The 25,051-nt window shown below is 50.0% G+C and overlaps 1 protein-coding gene across 1 annotated transcript in view; it reads left to right on the forward strand.

Annotated features, from left to right (window-relative positions):
• Positions 1-24,421, forward strand: part of MED26 (mediator complex subunit 26) — a 42,262-nt gene extending 17,841 nt beyond the window's left edge. The window contains exons 2-3 of the mRNA XM_008157812.3: positions 21,242-21,316; positions 21,747-24,421. Coding sequence (XP_008156034.2) covers positions 21,242-21,316; positions 21,747-23,399 — 1,728 coding nt within the window. The 3' untranslated portion in view covers positions 23,400-24,421. The remainder of the gene's footprint in view (positions 1-21,241; positions 21,317-21,746) is intronic.
• The last annotated feature ends 630 nt before the right edge of the window (positions 24,422-25,051 follow it).

Here is a 25,051-nt window from a genome sequence, read left to right on the forward strand (position 1 = left end):
ACAATAGCTTCCTGCAGGCGAGGAGAAACCTTGTATCTATTTACAATCTTTTTTGTGTGAGATGAACATGGCATCTGTTTGGAGGGGCAGAGAGACTCAAGCTCAGCTGTGAAATGAAGAGGCTGCCAGTACATCACATGAAGATCCTGTGCTGGGGGCTCAGTGTTGCCTGCTATGCAAAAGGACTTTTTCTGGCTTGAAGGGGATCCCATTTTATTTTGATAGCTATGCATTTATTTTAATGGCACTAGAAAAAATATAACCTGCTTCTCAAAGCCCAGTCATTATTGCTTATGACAAGAGTAAAGTGGGAAAATGTAAAGGGCTAATTTTCAGGTGGCATTTGGAGCCCTGGCCTGACTAGTGACCTCTCTCCAAGGCTTATCCCCACCTCAGGATCCAGGGGAGCGTCTGAGGTAGTGAGTCCCTCCATGGGGCATAGAGGGAAATCAGGAGGTTTGTGTGCAACCCAGGATTTGGTATCAGTTGTTTTCCCAATCAATGTGCTGTATTTTTAAAAAATATATATTATTGATCTCAGAGAGGAATAGAGAGGGAGAGAAAGAAACACCAGTGATGGGAGAGAATCATTGATTGGCTGCCTCCTGCTGGGGATCAAGCCCGCAACTCGGGCATATGCCATTAACCAGAATCAAACCAGGGACCCTTCAATCCACAGGCCGACACTCTATCCACTGAGCCAAACTGGCAAGGGCTATGTGCTGTATTTTTTATTACTTTACTAGAGGCACGGTGCACAAATTTGTGCATCAGTGGGGTCCCTTGGCCTGGCCTGCAGGATCGGGCCAAAAACAGCTCTCCGACATCTCCCAAGGGGTCCGAGATTGTGAGAGGGCACAGGCCAGGCCAAGGGACCCCACTGGTGCACGATCGGGGCTGGGAAGGGACACAGGAGGTTGGCCAACCTGGAGGGACCGTGGGAGGGCTCCAGGGCATGTCCGGCCCATCTCACTCAGTCCCAATTGGCCGGACCTCAGCAGCAAGCTAACCTACCAGTCGGAGCATCTACTCCCTCGTGGTCAGTGCACGTCATAGCAAGCAGTTGAGTGGCCTTAGCATATCATTAGCATATTATGCTTTGATTGGTTGAATGGACAACCAGATGACCGGACACTTACCATATTATGCTTGTATTATATAGGATAAGACTAGAGGCCCAGTGCACAAATTCGTGCACAGGTGGGGTTCCTTGAGGGGAGGAACCATGGGAGGTTGGCTGTGAGAGCACACTGACCACTGGGGGAAGCTCCTGTGTCTGCCCCCTGGTGGTCAGTGCACGTTATAGCGACCAGTTGACCTGGTCGTTTGGTTGTTCAGTCACTTAGGCTTTTATATATATATATATATATATATATATATATATATATATATATACTAGAGGCCTGGTGCATGAAATTCGGGGGCGGGGGTGTGTGTCCCTCAGCCCAGCCTACGCCCTCTCCAATCTGGGAACCCTCGAGGGATGTCCGACTGCCCTCTCACAATCCAGGACTGCTGGCTCCCAACTGCTCGCCTGCCTGCCTTCCTGATTTCCCCTAACCGCTTCTGCCTGCCAGCCTGATCACCCCCTAACCACTCCAATGCCAGCCTGACTGATGTCTAACTGCTCCCCTGCCAGCCTGTTTGCCCCCAACTTCCCTCCTCTGCCAGCCTGGTCACCCTAACTGCCCCCCTTTGCAGGCTTGATCGTATCCAACTGCCCTCCCCTGCTGGCCATCTTGTGGTGGCCATCTTATGTCCACATGGGGGCAGGATCTTTGACCACATGGGGCATCCATATTGTGTGTTGGAGTGATGGTCAATCTGCATATTACTCTTTTATTAGATAGGATAGATTTTACTTACTGTAGCTGTTAGATTTATATTCAGTTACATTATCCCAACTTTCAGCTACTGGTAAACTTATAATATTTGATTCACTTGTCATCTTGCACATTTTCTCTCACCCAGACTTAAAACTTGTTATAGATGATGGGCATGGCTCAGCAGCCCTGATGCACCACTCTCAGAAGTGAGGTTATGTTTGTTAGTGTTGCAGATTCCCTGAGGGCTGTGGACCTGTGGGGTGGCAGAGCAGCAGGGCGCCAAGTGAGGTGTCCAGCTCTGGAGCAGCTCAGGAGACTGGGATTGTTGGCCAGTGCCATGCAACTTGCATAGTTCAGCAGCTGTTGGAGAGTGTGCAGGGGATAATTGTTGATGTGACTTCTTGATGGTAACAAGGTTTGTGGGGTTTTTTAAAATATATTTTATTGATTTTTTACAGAGAGGAAAGGAGAGGGACAGAGAGCTAGAAACATCGATGAGAGAGAAACATCGACCAGCCGCCTCCTGCACACCCCCTACCGGGGATGTGCCCGCAACCAATGTACATGCCCTTGACCGGAATAGAACCTGGGACCCTTCAGTCCGCAGACCAACGCTCTATCCACTGAGCCAAACCGGTTTCGGCGGTTTGTGGGTTTTATTTGTTGTTTTGGAGAGAGAGAAATGGGATTCTGGACCCTTGGACAGGGCATGCTTCCAGCAGGTGCTGCTGGGTTAATTAGCTGAGGCAGGCTAGGCCATCACCATGTCCTCAGAACCCACATGGGGCCTGGGCTAAAGGAATAGTCCATGATAGTTTGTGTTTGGTCAGGGCCGGAGTCGGGACTGGGATGGGACTGGGCCCCAACTGGGCCCTGGGAGCTCCAAGGAGGCAGCCTGAAAACAGCCTTAGAAAGTGGCAGTGCTGTGATATTGAGGGGATATGGGATGGACAGTGACTAAGAGGCACCAAATAGCCCACACAATCTGGGGCACCTCTGTGTGCCAGTGGGGACCTGGAACAGGAGAGGGCAAACTTGGATATGGTGTTGAGTGTGCTTTCCCTAAAGTTTTCCAGTGTCAATTTTTGAAAATGAACTTGTCCCAATGCTTGCCCATGTGTGATTGTCTCAGTTGATGGTTTGAATTTCTAATCTTAAGTACTGTGGATAATGAATAACAGTGGGAAGCTGGCTTCTTACCACAGAGGTGCTGCCAAAATAGACTTTGAAAGTGGAAATATTGGAGATTTTGTTATTCGGAGATGTAGTATATATAGTGTGGCAGCATCAGAGCCCTTAGATTTGGAGTCAGACAGGTGTGTGTTTAGATCCTGTGTCCCCTGGTCTGGCCATAGACAAGTTCTTCTACTTCCCTGAGTCTCTGTGAGCAATTTGGCCTCAGTGCCAGTCCTGGAGGGTTACTGCACTGAGGGTTACTTTCTTCTTTCCCTCACATTTGGAGACACCCTGGCATACCTGTGTTGAGTCAGAGGATAGATAACAAAGGCAGGATAACAACCCTCCACCTTGTGAACTTTTGCCAGACAAGTGGACCCACCTCTCAGGGACCCTTTGCTTTCTTTCACTCTCCCCTTGGTAACAGAGTCATTGCCCTATACAAGCCAGGAGTTAAAAACAGTTGAGGCAAAAATAATAATAATAATAATAATAATACAGTTGAGGTAGTACCAGTTGCCATTGAAAGTGTTTGAATCCTTGGAGCAAAGTTAACATCTGGAAGTTTGTCCCCAAGTAAAAAAAGAGGAGTGAGTTATATGTTCATTGCAGCACTGGTTGTAGTAGGAGAACTCAGAAGGAAGTGAAATGTCCAACAGTTGGAGAAGGTCAAGGAAATTATGATGCATTGATGGAACATTTAGCTGTTAAACATGATCATTATGAAGATTATGTAGCAACAGGAAGAGGAGAAGTATTCAGTGAAAAAGAAAATAGTGCCTATGGTGTAGTTTCAATTTCAACTACATAATTTTCACAGCCTCTGGACAAGGATGGGAAAGTCACCCAAAGAAATGTTGTCATGGCTCAGGCTGGTGGGAATGTGAGGGTCTCAGGGGAGACAGTGCCTCAGACCTGAGTGGTGATGATGTCCATTGGCATGCTTCTTCGGGCTGTTGGAGTTCAAGAGGACACACATGTAAAACCAGTAGTGGCTTAGTTAGATGCTCTCAGAGGAGAGGAGGAACAATGATGGGGTGGGGCGGGACTCCACATGGTCAGGGAGGGGCGCTCAGGCACCATCAAGCTCTGGGTTCCCGTTGGTGTGCCCACCATGCTCCCTGTTAGGTCAGATGTGGTCACATTGTCTAAAAAATTAGGGGGCTATATGTAGGCATAAACAGTCTGATCACTTGGGTAAGAAGTGAGCCTCAGCCCACTGTATCAGGGGTTTGAAATCAGGGGCCTTAACCCACCATATCAGGGGTTTGAAGACACATCTTAACGGGGATAGCGTGGGTTGGTTTATTGAAAGTGTAGTGCCTGCATAAGGTGAGAGAAAAGGGAACTCACTCAGGCTCAGGCTTGCCTGCTCCAAGGTGCTGCTGCTGCTGCTGCTCCTGGGGCAGGAGCCAGGGTCAGGGGAGTAAGAAGAGCCACCAGGTGGGCCTTGAGGTCCAGAGGCCATACCTGGGCCTATGATGCAGATTTGACCCTCCCTGAAGTGGGACTGCGCAGCAATAGTGGGGAAGTAGAGGGAGAGAAGGAAAGGATCTGGGGTTGGGGCTCCAGGAGGAAGGAGCAGCCTTGTGTCCGAAGAACTGCTCTTGAGAGATGGGGCTGAGGTGCCTGGGCCGAGCTGTTTTGGGATGACAGGTAGAGATTTGCAACCAGCACAACCTTCTCTTTTTTTCTCATTGACATAGGCTGCAGTAACAAACATGCTTGCATCTCCCCTGGTCACACTGCTGCATTTCTCTTGCATTTGGTATTATCTATGTGGTGAGGATCAGAAGGGAAAAATAGCAACTCAAGAAAACACATTTGAAAAAATAGGTTTAAAATATTGAGGAACTAATGAAGGAAATACAGTGAAAAGCATAATCTTTTCTGTTCCCAGTTCTCAGTGTTTTTGCCAGCCTGCATTTCAAACAAATAGAAGATACTGCAATGCTTCTGGATTGTGAGTCTCCTCTGACATTTCGCCATGGGGCAGGCTCCTGGCCTTCCATGCATTTTGCTGCCCCTCTACCTCCTGTGTGATGCAGTGGTTCAGGGAGAGGTAGAAAGTGCTGCCATTACATGGCCAGGCTCCCCTCCCTCAAGCCCCCAGCAGGCAAGGTTGGGAGGAGGTGGTTGAATTGGTTGTTGGTGGCAAGTAACCCCAAGCTATGGTGATCCTCCACTATCCCTCACCCTCTGCTAGCCACCTGCCACTCATCTGCCATGCCCAGCAGTGCCACTGTCACCGAGTTACCATGTGGATTGTGAGTTTTGCTTTCCACATTGCTTTTGTGTCTGGCTCTGCAAAAATCTCCTGTGACTCCTCGCCTTCTCCCTCCTTATGTAACCCTCTGGAATAATTTCAGGGTTGCCAAGAAGGTAAGTTGGAGAAAATATTTGTGGTAACTTCCAGGACCACTGTGTTGAAAATGGAAGACTCTCCCCAAAGCCATTGGGCCCCACTGAACAAACATGTTTGCCCGAATGAGTAACAGAGCTTGTGTTACCCTGACCACAGCCTCTGCTTGCCCTGGCCGTGGCTTCCCCTCTGTCTGGCCGCCCAAATGTGGCACCCTTTGCCTTGCCCTTTGTGGAGGTGTGTGAGGACCACTGAGAATCATGTCGCTGTTCCCATGACCCTCGGGGTGAACAATGCAGGTGACAGCTGGAAATAGGTCAAGACATGTTTGCTCTCCAGATACCAATTTGATGGCTGCAGATCCTGACTTGGAATAAATATGGTGGGACCTAACACTGTAAGGTGGGACCTCATTCATCTGTTCATCCATCTGTTTGTTCATTCGTCCGTTTGTTCTTTCATTCATTAGTTAGTACTTATTAAGTCTCTACTCTGTGCCAGACACTGTTCCAGGCACCTAGTTGGTGATAGTGAATAAGACCAAGGTCCTTGCTCTTGTGATGTATACCTGCAGGCAGTGAACAGACAACAGTGAGAGAGCTGAGGGGAGTGTCAGAAGTGGAGAAGGGAAGGGAAGGCAGGGTTGGTACAGTGGTTTACTTTCCAGAGCTCCTGTCCAGTATAAGGGAGCAGCCTGGCCTTGCTTTCTGCACTGCAGGGGAGGGGTCCTTATGAGATTGGCCATGACTTCCAGGTAGGTTCCTTGATGCCAGGTTCTTGGTCTGTGAGGATTACTGGGGGCTGTTGAAGTCTTCCCCTATTTGGGGACTTGTGCTGTCCTCCTTGCAGGTACTGTGCTGGTGGCCCTGCAGGAGCCTCAAGGTGAAATCTTGCTGGGTGGTAGGAAAATGGCAGAGGCAGCACCAACCCAGACAAGGACAACTTTGGTCAAATCCTGTGGAGGGCTTGGCTCTGTGTGTGTGTGTGTGTGTGTGTGTGTGTGTGTGTGTGTTTTAATTATGTTTTTAGCCCTAGCTGATTTGGCCTGTGAACTGAAGGGTCCCGGGTTCAATTCCGGTCAAGGGCACATGCCCAGGTTGCAGACTCGATCTCCAGTAGAGGGCGTGCAGGAGGCAGCCTATCAGTGATTCTTTGATGTTTCTATCTCTCTGTCCTTCTCCCTTCCTCTCTGAAATCAATAAAAATATATTTAAATAATAAAATAAATATTTTTATTGATTTTAGAGAGAGAGAAAGGGAGAGGGAAAGATAGAAACAATAATGAGAGAGAAACATCAGTGGGCTGCCTCCTGCACGCCTCCCACTGGGGATTAAGCCCTCAACCTGGGCATGTACCCTGACTGGGGATCGAACAGGCAATATCTTGGTGCATGGGTCGATGCTCAGCCATGGAGCCACACTGGCTGGGCAGTGTATGAGTTTTTATTTTAATTGATTTGTGTTTTCAAAAAACACAGTTTAGTGATGTCTTAACAGCTGCCATCATTTGAACAGTTGTGATCAAAGGTTGTGGTTTGTATAGGCATTTGACTGAAACTGGAAAAGCATGATTTCTCTGAAAATGTCACCAGTGTTGTAACAGTTATTGGTCTTTGTTGGAGTTTAAATATAATTATCTTAGAAATCCTTTGGGGTTTAGAAGAGAAGTGTCTTTTTGGGCAGGACTCTGGGAGAGGATGAGGCTGGGGCCCTGGCAGCCTAGGTTATGGAGCTGGTGTCAGTGGTGATGACAGGCTCCACATGTCGAGAGGGTGAGACTTGCTGTGGTTGGACTCTTGCTTGTAAGGGATGCATGTGGCACAATTTGCTAATACCATCTGGGAGGGCTACCTTGTGTGCAGGTCTGAGCCTATATTTGTCAGGTGCCATTGTTAGACATCTTATCCTCCACTGGCCTAGCCATTAACTGTCCTTCCATCATGTGGTGGTTCATCCGGACCCATCACATCACCACCTCCTGGTGAGGCCTTCTCCTGGGTTGGCAATGGATGTGCAGTGTCCCACAGCTAGAGCAGGGGGCGGGGCTCTGCAGACCACCGCTGACAGGACAGCACAGTGACCATTCTGGCCTTGCAGACACATTGGAGCTTCGGCACATCACATCCCTGGATTTAGGGTTGTCATTGGGATTGGATGAGATCAACCTGTGAGGAGCCCTGTGCTCTGGATAGCAGGGTGAAGGTGGTGCTGGTGGGCATTAACTGCTGGGGAGGATCCGAATTGGCTGGGCACAAGGTGCCAAGCAGAACCCATGGCTTTGGGAAGAGTGGTTCTGCCCATCATCTATCTGTGTGAATCTCCTCATGGGCTTACTAAAATACAGCTTCTGATCCAGGAGGTCTGAGCTCGAGCAGAGATTGTGTGAGTGCCATTGGCTCCCAGGAACACTGGTCTGGTTGACTGTAGGCCACACTTGAGAGTAGTAAGGGTCTAACTCAGCTGAAGGGAGAAAAGTTGGGGTTTCAGACAAAATTCAGTTATATGAGCTTAATTCCCATTGGAAAAAATCATGTAGAGCTCAGAGGGGGGAAAAGGCACTGAGGCTATTGCCATGTCAGGAGGATGGATATTGATCACTCAAACTGTCATTTGCCTAAGATTTTGTGCAGATATTTGTGGGTGCTCGCCTTTCCTGTGTGAGCTTGGGAAGTTGGCTCCCTCTCCTGGGTCTCCAGTTGAAGTATAATGAAACCTTGCAGGCAGGCTGCTGAAAAGAGTTCATGTCCTTAAATTCAGCCCATGATGACTGGTGGGCCTTTCATTTATTTTATTTTAAAAAATATATTTTTATTGATTTCAGCGAGGAAGTGACAGGAAGAGAGAGAAATATCAATGATAAGAGAATCATTGATCAGCTGCCTCATGCACGCCCCCTACTGGGGATTGAGCCAGAAACCCAGCATGTGCCCTGATGGAGAATCGAACCATGACCTCCTGGTTCACAGGTTGATGCTCATTCACTGAGCCACACCAGCCAGGTTGGTGAGCCTTTTATTTCACAACATAGGAAACACTTACCCAGCTCCAGCATGGTGCGTCTTCTGCTCTTAGCTACACAAGTGTTTTGGGGGCACGCAGAATGTCCCAGAGGGAAAAGCTGTTTACTGCTGCCTGCCAGAGTCCCTTCTGATATGAGGAATGCGTTACACACACTTTGCAGTTGTTGTTCAGTTCTTACTATACCCTTGGAATGCCTAGGCATGACAGTCCTCTTCATTTTACTGAGGTGAGAAGTAACTTTTCTGCTCTACTCTTCACCCCCAGGTAGGGCTGAGTCACCATGGGGATCTGATACCTCACCTTCAACAGAGCCTTCCTTTTCTTTGCCTACTACCTTCCTACTTTTCCAGAACCTTGTTGCGCCTATCATCTGCCTCCACAGTTGCTTTATAGCTCTATTGAGGTATAATTGATGTACAGTAAACTGTGCACTTCTAAAGTTTACCATTTGCTACATTTGACCTATAAGTACATGTAAGAAATCATCAGCACAATAAGATAATAAACATATCTATAATTTTCAGAAGTTTCCTCTTACCCCTTTGTAATTTTCCCAGCCTACCCCTGTCCCCAGGCAACTGCTGATCTGCTTTCTGTCATTGTAGATTAGTCTAGAATTTTGTGAATCATGCAATATGTACTCTTTTTTGTTTTATTTTGGTCTGGGCTTTTCTCTCATTCAGCATGTCTATTTTGAGATTCATGCACTCTGTACATTAATAGTTCATTTTGTTGTTGTTGCTGAATAGTATTTCATTTTATGGGCATATAATTCATTCATCCATTCACATGTTGATAGAATTTAAGAATCTGCCAAAATGTCTTCCAAGGTGATTATACCACTTAAACTCCCACCCAGAAGTGTATGAGAATTCTGGTTGCTCCATGTCTTGGCCATCACTGGGTATGGTCAGTCTTTTTCATTTTAGCCATTCTAATAGGTATATAGGAGTGTCTCGTGGTGGTTTTAATTTGTATATTGCTGATGTCCAGTAATGTGGTTGAGGATCTCTTCAAGTGTTTGTTTGCTATGTATATTTCTTCCTTAGTGAACGATTTGATTGATTGTTTAGATCTTTGCCCATCCTCCCCCCTTTTGGGTTCTTTGTCTAATTATTCACTTGAGAGAGTTTTTATATGTCTTAGGTACAAGTCTTCTCTTAGGTATATGATAGATAGATAGATAGATAGATAGATAGATAGATAGATAGATAGATATATTTCCCAGTCTGTGACTTGTCTTTTCATTTTCATAACAGTGTCATTTTTGAAGAGCAAAGATTTTCAATTTTGGTGAAATCCAATTCATGTTTTCTCTATAGTGTGTTCTTTTTGTCATATTTTAAGTATTTGCCAAACTCAAGATCACTAAGATTTTCCTCCTATATTTTCTTCCAGATGTTTTATAGTTGCATGGAGGCAGGCCTAGGCTGACTTTAAAAGGTTAGGTTAGCGGGTTAGGTAAAAAATGAAAATGTGGCCAGGTATGTCACAAGTGCTCTTGCTTCCTTGTTGGGGCAGTGGCATAATATTTACTGTGGAGGTTTGTGGTCTCAGAGGAGACCACCATGTGATAGAGGACAGATGTCCAGCATGCTGGCAGGTGATGCCCAGGCAGTGGGAGCTGCCTGCCTGTTTTGCTCCAGTAACCTTAGACTTGCTCCTCCTGGGAACACTGAGCTGCTTACTGGGTGCTCCTTTCCTGGAACCTTCAGAGTACCCTTGATCTCCCCAGACTGACCCCTACCCAAGGCAGGAATGTGTGGACATGTTTCTGTATGAGCTGTGACGCATAGTGCATGCTGAGTGTCTCAGAGGTAGCCTGGGCTCATGGTGCAGCAGGTCTCAGACCTTGCACTGTAGAACTCTCAGAGAGTCTGTGCCTCTGTGTGGGAAAGGAGTGAAGGGCTGGCTTGCCAATGCCTTCCCTTCCTCTCAACCCCAGCAGCTCTGGCATTTGTTTCTATGACAGGATGGCCTCTAAGATCAGCTTCTTATTAAAGTACAAGAGGCCTGGTGCACAAATTCATGCATGGGTGGTCCTTGGACTGGCTGGCGATTGGGGCAGATTGGGGCCGGCCGCAGGGGGAGAGGGGGAGGGAAAGGGGCTGCGGGAGGTTGGCTGGCTGGGGGAGGAGGGGCCACGGGAGGTTCTGATGGGGGCAGGTTCCGATGGGGGCGATTGGGACTGGCTAGCTGGGGGGAGGGTCTGCAGGAGGTTGGCTGGTGGCTGGGGGGAGGAGCCGCAGGGGGTTGCCTGGCTGGGGGCGGGGCCGCGGGAGGTTGGTCGGCCAGCGGGGCGGGGGGGGGGGGTGAGTGCGCGGGAGGTTGGCTGGCTGTGGAGAGGGGCCACAGAAGTTTGCCGGCCGGAGGTAGGAACCATGGGAGGTTGGTTGTGGGAGTGCACTGACCACCAGGGGTCAACGCCTGCATTGGTGTTGAGCATCTGCCCCCTGGTGGTCAGTGCGTGTCATAGCAACCGGTCGACTGGTCGTTCCGATCATTCGGTCCTAATGGTTGATTAGGCTTTTATATATATAGACTAGAGGCCCAGTGCATGAAATTTGTGCACGGGGGTGTGTGTGTGTCCCATAGCCCAGCCTGCACCCTCTCCAATCTGGGACTCCTGGATTGATTGTGAGAGTGATGTCCGAGTGCCTGGTAGGATCGGGCCTAAACGGGCAGTCGGACATCCCTCTCACAGTCCAGGACTGCTGGCTCCCAACCGCTCGCCTGCCTGCCTGATTGCCCCTAACTGCTCCCCTGCCGGCCTGATCGACACCTAACTGCTCCCCTGCCGGCCTGATTGCCCCTAACTGCCCTGCCCTGCAGGCCTGGTCTCCCCCAACTGCCCTGCCCTGCTGTCCCAGTCACCCCTAACTGCCCTCCCTTGCCGGCCTGGTTACCCCTAACTGCCCTCCCCTGCCGGCCTGGTCTCCCCCAGCTGTCCTCCCCTGTAGGCCTTGTCCCTCCCAACTGCCCTCCCCTGCAGGCCTGGTTCCCCCTCCCCCCCTCAACTGTCCTCCCCTGCAGGCCTGGTCACCCCCAACTGCCCTCTCCTGCAGGCCTGGTCACCCCTAACTACCCTCCCCTGCAGGCCTGGGTCCCCCGCAACTGTCTTCCCCTGCAGGCCTGGTTGCCCCCGCTGCTCTCCCCTTCTAGCCTGATCGCCCACAACTGCCCTCCCCTGCTGGCCATCTTGTGGCGGTCATCTTGTGTCCACATGGGGTGGCCATCTTGTGTGCTGGAGTGATGGTCAATTTGCATATCACCTCTTTTTTTTTCCAATTTTTTTTTAAGGTATTATATGTGTGCATATCTTACCATTGCCACCCCCACCCCACTCCCATATATGCCCTCACCCCCCAGAGTTTTGCATCCGTTGGCATATCACCTCTTTATTATATAGGATAGCATACATACAGAGAAGTACTTGAGTTGTAAGTTTTACATTTCAGTGTATGTTTATGAAGTCAATGCATCCAAATAACCCCCACCCTGGTCAGATCAAGAAAGAGTATTTCTCTAGAGGCCACTCTTGTTCCATCTCCTGATCACTCTTCACTCCTCCCCACCTCCCCTCCCCCCGCCCCCACTTCCTCCACTTCTGTCACCATCAAGAAATCTTGCACTCCAGTACAGAATATATTCTTTTGTTTCTGGCTTTTCACATGACAGTTTTGAGATTTATCGTTGATGTTGTGTGTAGCATTAGTTCCTTCGTTCTATATTGAATGGCTAAGTCGTGATTTAGGCATCACTTACACTTTGGCCATAGCCATGCGGGTGTTTTTTCAATTGTGGTTGTTCTCAATGATGCTGACCCCACCATTCTTGGTACTCATGTTTCTGTTGATACATACCCTGGAGTGGAATTGCTGGGTTGTAGAGTATGTGTGTCCCATCTTACATTGATGTCTGAAACAGAATATCCAGGCTTACCCTCCTGATCCATGGGTGACAGTGTCCTTGGTTCTCTCCACTGTGTCCCCTGTTGCAGGAATATCCACTGAGAAGATCCTTTTGCCCACTGCCATTACTCTGAGCCACACACACAGCCCAGGAGTGTGGGCTGGGATAGCAAGTTGGGGGAAGGGTGGCCTCTTAGCACTGCACTAGGGTCATAGAGGAGCTTAACAGTGAGTGTGCTGGGCAACCCTGGCTTGCCCCTTGAGGACACAGAGTCTCTAAGGACGGTGGTCAGTGTGCCATTCAAGACCTACGGACATAATCTGCCCCGGTTCCCCAGCTCATGGAGAAGCAGGGTTCAGGTTGGTGGCTGATCTTCCTTATATCAGAGTTGGGCCCCACCTGTCTTTGCCCAACACCACTGCTGGGCATTCTCAGTTGGCAGCACAGGAGTGTACTGTTTTCACCTTGCTGTTTCACTTAATAGTCTCTTGGATGTTGGTCCCCATCAGTTTCTAAAAAGCTGGCTCATTCTCGTTTTGGATCGCCCATTTTCTAGGTTCATGTGGGTTGAGTATTGTGTGTGCCCCTCTCATGAGCATCGTGTCATTCTATCTTGTACAGCTGGTATGCTTACTAGCTGTTCCTACAGGAGCTAGGCTGGGAGGGAAAAACCCTCACCCGGAATACTGTCAGATACACTGCCAACTGGACCCTTCTTGTGAGTATATCTGGCAGAAGTAAAAGCTCTATTTGGTATTCAGACTTTCTAGTAGTGTCAATGTAGAAATGAGAGTTGAGAGTTCTCAAAAAGGGCTGAATTACAACCAAAATTGTACATCCTGTTGACCTAATTCAGGGGTCAGGAGAGTTTAAGTTCATAATTTTGTTGGGAAGAGCTGCTGAGATATAAAGCTTGGGGCTGTGGAGAGGAGTGCTGCCTCTCCTTGTCTGCAAGCCTCTTTTGAAGAGGTCTTATGGATGGCAGCCCTGGGTCTTGGGCCTCCTCTTCTTATTCTGCTTATAGGGCACGGGTTATGCTCTGCCTGGTGCCTGGTGCCTGGTGCCTGGGCCCAGGTGGGAGTTTCCATCCCCTGGGCTGAGTTACAGCTGCAGTTGCATGCTCTGGCCGTGGGTCCTTCGCAGACAGTCAGGGCACTCAGATGGTGGGCATGCTCCAGCTGAGGATGCCTCTGGGGAACAGATGGGCCCCACTGATGAGGAAGTGATATTGTGCTTTTGCAAGTGGTGAACTTGGCAGCGCGCAGGGGATACCCTGCACCCCAGTGTCGTTCTTCCTCTGAGAGAGACTTTGCTCCTGTGGCTCTGAGGCTTCCATGGGCTTCTGGCAGAGGATGATGCCTTTGCGAGGCAGAGTGTTGGCATGGCATCTGCCCAAGGGAGGTTCCCCTTGCTCCAGTCTGGCTGTGGGACCAGGCAAGGCAGAGCAGGGCCAAGGAGGCTGCACCTTCCAGAGCTGAAAAGAAGGATTAAGCTGCACTGACTTCTATTACTCAGGGAGACTGGGTGAGACTGGGGCCATGCTCTTACAGGCCCTCTGGGGTCTAGGTGCCACCTCTTGCACCAGCTTGTGACAGAGGTAGTTTGAGTCACAGAACAGCATCTGCCAGGGAACATGTGTGGTTATCAGAAGCAGGAAGACTTGCTGTGGCTGAAAATGGTGCTGCTGGTACAAAATCACACACACTTGTCCAGCAGAGCCCAGTTTCATTCACCCTGTCCACATACCTTCAGCAGATACGACTGATGCCTGCTGTGTGACTGGCAGGGAACCATGACTCAGCTGGGAATGGCATTGAAAAGCTCAGCACATTGAAAGACTCACAGTCTGGTTGCTTCTGGGTGCCATCTGTGGCATGTTTTACTTTGGAAGGACAGCTTGCTTGCTGAACACTTCCAAAAGTCTTTTGAGCTAGTGGTTTTGTAAGTTGTCAGTTTTGTAAAGCCATTATGCATTTAAAAAGAAGGGGGGAAAGACAACTTTCACATCGTTGGTTCTTTAACTAAACTTTTTTTTTTTTTTTTTTACTGCTGACCTGTCTTCATTTGAGCCCACTGAACAAGTTGGTGTGGGGGCACTGTCCAGACAGAGAGGCGGTGAGTCCGCCCTCAGTGTGTGCCATCTGGGGCCTGGAGGAGAGCAGGCTCCAGTGCCATCATCGTTAGCACTAAGTGGCTTGCAGCTCAGGTTGAGCCTTGGTGAGTGGGCTAAAGCCTCAGCTTTGGTGGGAGGGTGTGGGTCTCCCTGGCTCTAGGGAGGAAGGCAGAGGCAGCCTGGAGACCATCTGAATGTGCTGTTGGGAATGAAGCTGCTGGCCCTGTGTGGCTTCAAGGAGCTCGTTGTAACCTGTGCATTTCCCTGTTGTAGTGGATTGGGGAGAGTGTGTGGATGGGATGCTGATATGAGGCCAAAGTCCACAACCTTCCAGCTGCATGATGATCCCTGGACCCTCAGTTTTCTTATCTGTAAAGTGGGGTTTCAAGGATAAAAAGCTAGAGCTTGGCCCCTGGAGGAACCCAAGTGGTGGTCCTGTGAGAGTCAGGCCAGGTGGTCCCATCGGTGCTTAGACTTCAGGGAGTGCAGGGTTTCCCCATTTTTATCACAGCTGCACATATCCAGCTTCATGACCCAAGACGTTGGGTATTTCTGGTGGAGTGGTATCCCTTGATGCATGGAGAAAAGGGAGCCGTGAACCAGGGGCCTCACAAACCCCAAAGTTTGGTGTCTCGGTTCTTTGTTTCGCATTTGGGTGGAAGTCCCCCCCCCCAACCCCCCAAAGGGTGGTAATTACTCAGGGCTTGGGGTTTACCTACCTATCCCTGAAATAGATCGATGGCATCCATAGTTGGACAAGGGCTTAGGTGTGGCTCGTGGTTGGCCATAACATCAAAAGCCAGGGATTCTTCTTGCGGACTCTTCCATTCATGGCTGACACCCTCTGGAGAGCCCCTGAGGACTCTGAAGCACTTCCCACTATGTGATGGCTGAGGCAGGTGGCCCAGTTCTGGCCTTCTGGGCTCTATAGGCCCAGTTCTGGCCTTCTGGGCTCTATAGCAGGGAAAACTGGACCCCAAGCCCTATTCTCCCCCAGGAGTGCGGGCTGTTTTGGCACCATGTGCCTGGTAGTGTGAACCCAAGGTAGTTTGAAATCTGCAGGAGACAGGCTCACTGTGAAACCACTTAGTCCTCAGCCTCCTCCCCACACAGGCACCAGGTGGTGCAGCACAAAGCCACTGTGAGGAATTGGAAAATGGTTATCTGATCACTTCACCTCCACACAGCTGCCCTGACATTCCAGGTCTAGTGAAGTATCCCATCCAAATGTAAGGAAATATGTGTATTTAAGTAAATTTTTTAAAGATTGTAGTAAGTTTCAAACATAAATTAGAATAATGTAACCATCCTGGCATCAGTAGATACCAACTTAAAATCCTACTTACCAGATCAACATTGTTTCCTCTGTTCCGCTTCCTCCAACAGACACCCAAGTGGGCTATTTTGTAGCAAGTTCCAGATGGCATCATATTTTTAGTAAATAGTAAGAAATGTGTCATTAAAGATTAGGATGAGCAGTGTACCTTTAATGTTCACATGGAATGTAGCATGCTGTGGAGTTTTGTGCAGTTTCCTTCATTGCTCCCACGTGACCCAGGGTGTGGGAGGATAGGGACATCACCTGGGCAGGAGTGGTGGTACCCAGCACTGGCATTGTCCAGACTGCTTCTGAGGGTTCTTCTCCTATCCCTTGGGCTGTTGTCTGTGTGTGTCCAACCCCCTGCTTTCCATTCACTGTGAGTCGAGCAGCAAATATCTCCAGCTAGGCTGGCTGGAGTAGTGATTTAGATGCTGAGGGGCTTTCTGAGAACGAAGGCTGTTTTACTTCCTTTGTGCCTACTCTTGGTTCTCATGTGTGGGAAGTCTCCATTAGAACCCTTAAGAGCCCAGGAACTGGTTGGCAGTGTGGAGCATCCTCCCCTCCCCGGCCCCTAGTGAGGATGTGCTCAGTGAGGGTTCTTTCTTTCCTCTGGCCCAAGGCCAGGAGGTGCCTTAGTTTAGGGGTTGCCTGCACGTTTGATGCTGGAGACACTGGCTGCCTGAATGGACAACCAGGTTCAAGCTGTCTGAATCCAGTATAAACACCATCAGCAAGGTGGTTATGGAGTTAGTCCCACCAGTAGTCATGGGTAACTTTATAGACACCTGTGTCACACCCAGGATGACTTCTTGCCCTTCCTTTGCAGTGGACACCTCAGGTCTTCTTTGAGTGTTCCCCATCGCGTGGCCTGCCCTGCCCGCTCTCTCCCATTCCAGAGTAGCTTTGTCCCATCTTGTACCTCCCCTGAGGACATTTAGGTATCTGTGTGTGGAGCAAATGCCAAGTCAAGTTCCATGACTGGGCAATATTTATTTCCAATAAAGAGGCCAGTAAATACAGAAAACAAATGGGTTGAATGAATGGATTGAGGACGTGAGCAGTTCACACAGGAAGTAATCATTGGCAGAAAGGGGACGTGATACTCAGCTCACTAATTGTTCAGGAAATACAAATTAGTTTGCATCAATTGCGGGAGCCCTAATGAGGAAATGAGAGGCTGCAGTGCTCAGACTCCCTGGTGTGTGGATTCTGCCCCTTTTGGGAAAGCTGCTTGGCTGATGGTTTTGAGGTGTGTGCTTTTGTTTTACTGGGAAGATTCCCAAGGTGTCCATGACAGCAGCAGGCTGCATGTGGCCCTCAGCCCTGGCCTGCAGACTTATTCCAAAAACAACTCAGAGGCTCCTTCCCCATACAGGATGGAGCGGTGTATGTGGTGTCGTGATGAGAACATGTGTTTTCATGCAGACAGGTAGGTGGTCTTTGGTGGTAGCAGTCAGCTCCCATTGGGGCTGGAGTTGATAGAAGGCAGGCTATGTTCTCCTGGCATCCTCGCTCATGCCCCTGTCTTCACTCTGGTTCCCTCTCCTCTCTCCAGGCTTTTTTGCCTTATCATCATCTCACAAGGCCCTGGGACCTCTGCTGTAGGAGACCCCACTCAGGTGATGCCTTTGCCACAGGCATGCCTGCCTGCCTTGCAGCTGACACCCACATCCTTGCCCTGAGGATCTGTGCTGGGCTTTGCAGTCCTCGAGCCTGGATGGGAGCCCGCCCCCTGGCATGTCACCTAGGTGTCTCTGCTACCCACAGGCCCTCTCTATCCAGGGTGGGAGGCCTGCTGCTCCTGGGTGGGTGGGTGGGTTGGTTGGTAATGCAGGTTCAGGAGCCTTCAACAGGCTGGCTAGGGTGACGCTGCCAACTAGATCTGAGACCAGAGGCCTGATCTGATGCTGCACAGACCCTCCGGGATTCCTGCCTGTCCAGTGGGGTAAGGCCAGGGCTCAGAGACAGACTCCTGGTAGCATTTCTCAAGATCTGCAGACTGACTATCTGGAATGTCCAAGTACTGCTTCCCACACAGTGCTCAGTGCCCTGTCTGTCATGGCCAAGAGTGGGGCAGAGCCAGAGGGGTGAGCACTCAGGGAGGTTCCGAACTTCCATGAAGCGCGAGGGCAGGAGGAGGGAGGCAGGGGTAACATTTTCCACAGGGCTGAAGGCACTCTCTGTACACCACCCAAGTTATGGTAGAGCCCACAGGCCTAACCTGTCTCAGCTCCTGTGAAGCTTCCAAGGAGGGTCCTGGCTGCAGGGTGTCTGCGGCACCAGCTGGCTGCCAGTCCCAGGCTGCCCAGGTGTTCTGCTTCTCCCTCCTTTCTGGCAGTGGGACAGTGTCTACCCAAGGACAAGGACACTCTGTGCTGCTGGGCTTGCTTTGCGGGGACTGCTGGTTCAGGAGTGTATGGGGACCGAGGGCTCTAAATATACCAGAGTGAGGTCACTAGGGTGGAAATAGGCCATGTGGCAAGCTCAGGACCCTGTCAGGCTGAATCCCAGGACTGGGGACAGAGAGCTAGTGGCCTTGCTCTCCCTGTGCGACTGGCGGCCTCACCATGCAGTCTCCTTTGCACCACATCCCTACTCGAAGGCACATTAAAGGTATGTAGGGGGTTGATTGTGTCTCCTCTCAGATCCGCCCCTGTAGCTCAGTAGCTTTCTAGAGCCAGCCACAGCCTCAAATGAAAACATCATGAGACGAGGCCATTGTTACCAGGGTGCAAATTGGCCCCCGGCACAGGGGCAGCTTTGCGAGAGATCTGTTGGGCACAGTGAGGGCTACTGTCGTGATCTGTGGTCACTGTGCAGTTTACACCCACACTGCCTTTAACTGGAAATGGGGCAGATAAAAAATTTTAAAAAGCCAGGAATACACAATGCCAGCAGAGTAACAGCCCCCAAGGATGCCCACATCCTAGTCACCGGTACCTGGGTACATGGTACCTTACATGGCAGAAGGGACTTTTGTGACTAAGGGAGCAGACCTGGATTGTCCAGGTGGGCACAGCCTGATGTCATCAACTAAACAATATGGAATCTTTACAAGCAGAGACCATTTCCTGGCTGGTCAGAGGTATGATGCGGGGTTGGGGCGCAAGCCAGGAAATGCAGTGCCTACCAGAAGCTGGAATGGCCTTCAGATGACAGCCATTGAAGAGAACAGGGACTTCAGTTCTGCAGCACTAAAGAACTGAATTCTGCCAACACCTGAAGGAACAGGAAATGAGCCCCAAAGGAGGGTAGTCTGCCAACATCTAGATCACAGCCCAGGGAGACCCAAGCATACTCCTGACCTTCTAACCTGGGATGATGCATGCATTTTGTTTAAGCTGCTCAGTCTGTGATCATATATGAACACTTTGGCAGCAAGAGGAAACTGATACACCATGGTGCTGGCAAAGATATAAAGATGGGAAATAGGCTTCCTCACCTTCAAATGGGAGAAGCCTCCCTAGGGGCTAATTACAGTAGTTTGTGTGCTGGGAGCTTGTTAGCCTAAAGTCACCTCCGATAAAGGTAGTGATAGCAGCTTTGTCTATAACAGCCAGTGAAAACACCTAAGTGTCCCCCAAGAGGCCCTGCTCGGTGGGCCTCCCCTGGAAAGCTGAGCAAAAGGAGGGGTCTGTGCTGCTGGGCATTTCAGATGTTAGTGAGAAAGAGCAAGACATAAAAGCCATGTTTTGTTTTGTTTTTTAAATGTGTGATAAGTATGTGCACAGGCTTATGTACGCAAGGAATATTTCTTGGAAAGCTACAAGGAGATGCTGCAGTGGCTGGGTGGGAGATGTCCCTTTCCTTATTGTATCATCATGTCTACATAACTGTGCTCTGTGTGTGTGTGCTCTGTGTGTGTGTGTGTGTGTGTGTGTGTGTGTGTGTGTGTGTGTGTTTGTAGGGGGGTGATGTGCTCACGGTGTGATTTTGGTGGGAGAAGGGGCTTACTCCAGATGTGAGCTTCCCCATTCCAGCCAGCCCACTGGAAACCTGCAGCTGCTGGGTTTGTGGAGATATAGGAGTTCTTTACTTATTCCCTATTCAAATCCTTCAGCAGGAATGTTTTGTCAACATGTACTTCTAGGCCAAGGCTTGCCTCTTCATTAGCAGTGTCTTTTAGTAAACCTAAGTTCTTGGATTTTGATGAAAGTAGTTTCTAGTTTGTCCATATTTTTTCTTGAATGGTTAGTGTTTGGGGGTTCCTAAAAAATCTTTGTCTACCCCAAAGTGGCAAAGATCTTCTCTTGTTTCTTCTAGAAGCCTGAGAGTTTTTGCTTTCATATTTAGGTCTATGATTCATTTTTAATTAATCTTGAGGTGCTTGGTGTAAGTGGAGTCAGCCACATATGTATTTTTAATATGTCTTTATTGATCTTAGAGGAAGGGAGAAGGAGATAGATAAAAACATCTATGAGAGGGAAATGATTGGTTACCTTCCTGTGTGCGCACAAACACACGCACACACGCACGATCAAGCCTGCAACGCTGGCATGTGCCCTCACACACCAGCCTGGTAGCCATATACTAGTATATTTTATGTAATACTTCCCTCCCCGTGGTTTGAACTCCATTTTATTAGTGCACAAAAGCTGCAGTTTGCTCATTTCTATGGCTCTTAAATTTCCCTCTGTTCCTTCAAACTCCTAGAGGACACTGGTGTCATCATAATGTTTGAGCATATCACCTGCAACTTTCTGTATCATCTCCTATCTGTAAAATGTGATGATTATAGTATCTACCCTGGGGTTGTAGAGACAACTAAGCCAAAGTGGTGTGACATACGGAAACATGTATTAGTAGGACAGGGCCTGTCTTGAAGCAAGTATCATAAAGGGTTGTAATTTCTTGGTCATAAGATATATATACATTTTTGTACTAGACAAAGCCCATCGCTCCCCAGTCAGCTGTGCCAAGAACTCCCTGGCCTTGTCAGGTACCATTTCTGCCAGGTGGGTATGTACAGTGTGTTCGGTCTATACTTCCTGATTACTAGGAGACGAGCGCTGGTGCTACAACCTCCTGGTTTTGCTCAGGGTCTCTGTATGTTCCAGATTGGGATCTTCGGGGCCTTGTGGCATCTGTCTTCTCCCACTTCACGACTTTCGCTCTCTTTATGGTTTCTTTGTATGAACTCTAAAGGTCTTGTTAAGGTAGCCAAATCTTTTGGATTATTATGTATCAATCTTTTATTTTAAACTTGGTAAATTTTATTTATTTAACACTTTAGTCTCCCACCCCATCAAATGGCAGAGTAGAGTGTTCTTTGATCAAGAGCAGATCTTGTTTCATTAATGTCATGAGTTTTGGTTGTGTGGCAGACACTCGAGAGTGTGGCCATGTACATGGATAGGATAGTGAGTGCGGAGTGCCATGTTGCCCCTGGGTGCAGGTGTGCAGCAGGGGCTTCAGAGATGCCAGCTCCACTGGCTCTTGGTGTGGGAGAGGTGGAGCAGGCTGGGGTAGGAAGAAGGACAGGGGTGTGATGAGAGGCTCTTGTCTTGCAGATCCGGAACATGGTGGCGGTGTTGGAAGTCATCTCCAGCCTGGAGAAATACCCCATTACCAAAGAGGCACTGGAGGTGAGTGTCCCAGCCCACAGCACGTGCTTGAGAAGGTCATCTTTCCTTGGGCACTGAGGAACCTGGGGCGGGGGTTCAGGGCCAGTTGGGATTCTATTCTCTGCAAGATGCCCAGGGGAGACTGCAGTGGGTGTTGCTGGCCCTGGGCTCTTTGTTTGCTGTTGCCTTTCCCACAGTGTACTGTCATCCAGAAAGCTTCCTGACAAAGGGTCCTTGCAGTGGCCTTGGCACCAGTAGCCTGCAGGATGATACTTCTGAGAATGCTTCCTCTGGCCCTGGGACCCTAGGGTCTGAGGACTATATTTGAGAATTTAGATGTCACAAAGGACCCAAAGTTCCCATAGGTTTTGTGTCTGGTAAGCCAGTGGTTTAGGGGCCACAGGGGGACTCCCAGTCCCAAAAAAGTGCCATGGTCTTTCTCTGGTTGTAGGAGACGCGACTTGGGAAACTCATCAATGACGTCCGCAAGAAGACCAAGAATGAAGAGCTCGCCAAGCGGGCCAAGAAGCTGCTGCGGAACTGGCAGAAGCTCATCGAGCCTGTGCACCAGAATGAGGCAGTGCTGCGGGGGCTGGCAGGTACCCCTGGCTCTGCTAACGGGGGTGCCCACAACTGCCGGCAAGAGGCGGGGGTGGCCGGCGCACCCAAGAGCATCCATGACCTGAAGAACCGCAATGACATCCAGAGACTGCCCGGGCTGCGGCTGGACAGACTTGGCAGTCGCAAGCGCCGGGGGGACCAGCGTGACCTGGGCCACCCTGGGCCACCTCCCAAAGTCTCCAAAGTAAGCCATGACTCCCTGGTTCCCAACTCATCACCTCTCCCCACCAATGGTATAGGTGGGAGCCCCGAGAGCTTCCCGGGTCCCCTGGACAGTGGCAGGCACGTGGGCCCTGAGGGCAGCTGCCTGGAGCCGGGCGAGAATGACAAGCACAGTGTCAAGATCCCCATCAATGCTGTGAGGCCGCACACCAGCTCCCCAGGTCTGAGCAAGCCCTCCGGGCCCTGCTTGCAAAGCAAGGCTGCAGTGCTACAGCAGCTGGACAGGGCGGACGAGACCTCGGGACCTCCCCACCCCAAAGGGCCGCCTCGCTGCTCCTTCAGTCCCCGGAACTCACGGCACGAGGGCTCCTTTGCCCGGCAGCGGAGCCCATACTCACCCAAGGGCTCTGTACCCAGTCCCTTGCCTCGGCCCCAGTCACTCGATGTCACGCAGGTGCCATCACCGCTGCCACTTGCCCAGCCATCCACACCCCCTGTGCGGCGGCTAGAGCTGTTGCCCAGGGCTGAGAGCCCAGTGCACTGGCTAGAGCAGCCTGAGGGCCACCAGCGCCTGGCAGGGCCGGTCTGCAAGGCAGGGCTGCCACCAGCGGAGCCCATTCTACCCCGTGCTGGCTTCTCCCCAGACTCCTCTAGGGCGGACAGCGATGCAGCCTCCTCCGGTGGCTCAGACAGCAAAAAGAAGAAGAGGTACCGGCCTCGTGACTACACCGTGAACTTGGGCGGCCAAGTGGCCGAGGCAGGCGTCAAGCCTGTGCGGTTAAAAGAGCGGAAGCTCACCTTTGACCCCATGACAAGACAGATCAAACCTCTGACCCAGAAAGAGCCAGTGCGGGCCGACAGCCCTGTGCACACGGAGCAACCCAGGACAGAGCTGGACAAACCTGAGGCCAAGACCAGCCTCCAAAGCCCCTTTGAGCAGACGAACTGGAAGGAGCTGTCACGCAATGAGATCATTCAGTCCTACCTAAGCCGGCAGAGCAGCTTGCTCTCATCTTCTGGCGCACAGACCCCAGGGGCCCACCACTTCATGTCCGAGTACCTGAAACAGGAGGAGAGCACCCGGCGTGGGGCCAGGACGCCACACGTGCTACTGCCTCCAGGCCCATCCACCGACCTCCCGGGGCTAAGCCGCCAGGTCACGCAGAACGATCTGGACAGAATCCAAGCCCATCAGTGGCCAGGGGTGAATGGGTGTCAGGACACACAGGGTAACTGGTATGACTGGACGCAGTGCATATCACTTGATCCGCACGGCGACGACGGGCGATTGAACATTCTGCCTTATGTTTGCTTAGACTGACTGGCCCCTCAGCCTCTAAGTGCATTCCCACCTTGCAGTTAGCGGGAGGGTGGCCAGGCCTGGAAGCCTCCAGTGGTTTGGAGCCCAGCTGAGGCAGAAGGGAGGGGCGGGGGTCTAGAGGTCTCTCTAAGCTCTTCCCTCAAAATTCTCCTTCTTTTGTGAAATGCTGCTACCAGTTTACTAACAAAATTACAAAGGAAGGACCGCGTGGAAGGAAGGCCGGCAAAGTGAGTTCAGAACTCTATAGCAAACCAGCTATAAAACGCGTCAGTTCCCACCCCAGGAAAGGTGCGGACACTTCCCAGCATCCATGAGCTGGGACCTCAGTTGCAGGCAGGCACAGAAAACCTGTGGGAGAAGTTACCTTTAACATAGTGACAGAAGCATGCATCTCATCTATCTGCATTTTCTGTTCTTTCATTTGGCCCTGAGTGTCTGAGGCAGTGGGCAACCTTATGGCCTATTTGCACCCCATCCAGCCAGTGTTTCCATCGTGGTGCCAGATGTAGTGAGCTGCTGGCACCTGGTCAGCCTGTTTGACCCACACTCCATGGGCATCCACACATGAGTATTTTGTTTCAGTTCAAACTCACTTTTTAAAGAAATGCTGCAAAAATTTGTTTTCTAGAGTTTATTTTATTCCATTTCAACACCAGCCAAATCATTTTCCTTTCTACTTTTTCATTTTCCCTTTCCTGCACATATCTAGAAAACCACCTTTCTAGAGTCTCATCCCCAAAACAAAAAGTTCCCACAGGTGCTACTGGTGTGTAAAGCTATACGGTTTGGCAAGGAGACCTGTCTGTGTGCTGGAAACACTCATGACCATTCCTTTAGATTCGTTTGCCTTATGGTTGTCATAACGCGATTTGCAAAAACAAGGAGCCTTAGTGAATGTACAGTATCTAGACTTCTGTGTTCTCACGATGCAGAAGGGAGCAACTTTGCTATTTGGTCCAGTAAGTGGACACCTTGTGATATAAATGTGGAAATAAAAAATAAAAAAAAACCATTTGCACAAACCAGTCTGAGAATCATTTCTAATTTGATCCTTTACAGCCAAATCTGTTTATTCTGGATGATCCAAGAAAACGTGTTCAAGGTTTGGGCTCTATAGTATGAGTCTGTACAGAGGTGGGTAGGCAAAGTGACCAAGTCAGCCTGTTAACATTCTTCATGGACAATGACCTCCATCTGCCTTTCATTTATTCAGGGCCACATGTTGCCTCTCCCACCTCGAGTCACGTACTGGCTTTGGGTGATAGAGACCAAGGGTCCACATCAAGGAATGTTATCCTGTCTCCATCCAGGCCTCACCTGCCCTAGAGAGATTTTGTGACCTTTACTTACACCCTAAAATATTTCTAGTTTTTTACATGGCATGGCACAGAGCCATGTCTGGCAGCATACCTCTTGACCCTCGCCCCAGGCTGCCAACTCCCCATGCAGACCTGGAGCTTAGATCTGGCTAGTGCTGATTTTTAAAAAATAACTTTTCTTCCTTAGCTATAAAGGGATAATACATAATCATTTAATTCACCTTTGTCCCTGGAACGATAAGATGACTTTGGTTTTCTAGTTTTTCCACTCCAGGATGGTCATCTTGGACATATCTACTTAATTTCACAGAAGCAGCAGCAGCTAACCCCCTT

This window comes from Eptesicus fuscus, chromosome 6, assembly GCF_027574615.1.
Source record: "Eptesicus fuscus isolate TK198812 chromosome 6, DD_ASM_mEF_20220401, whole genome shotgun sequence".
NCBI lineage: Eukaryota > Metazoa > Chordata > Mammalia > Chiroptera > Vespertilionidae > Eptesicus > Eptesicus fuscus.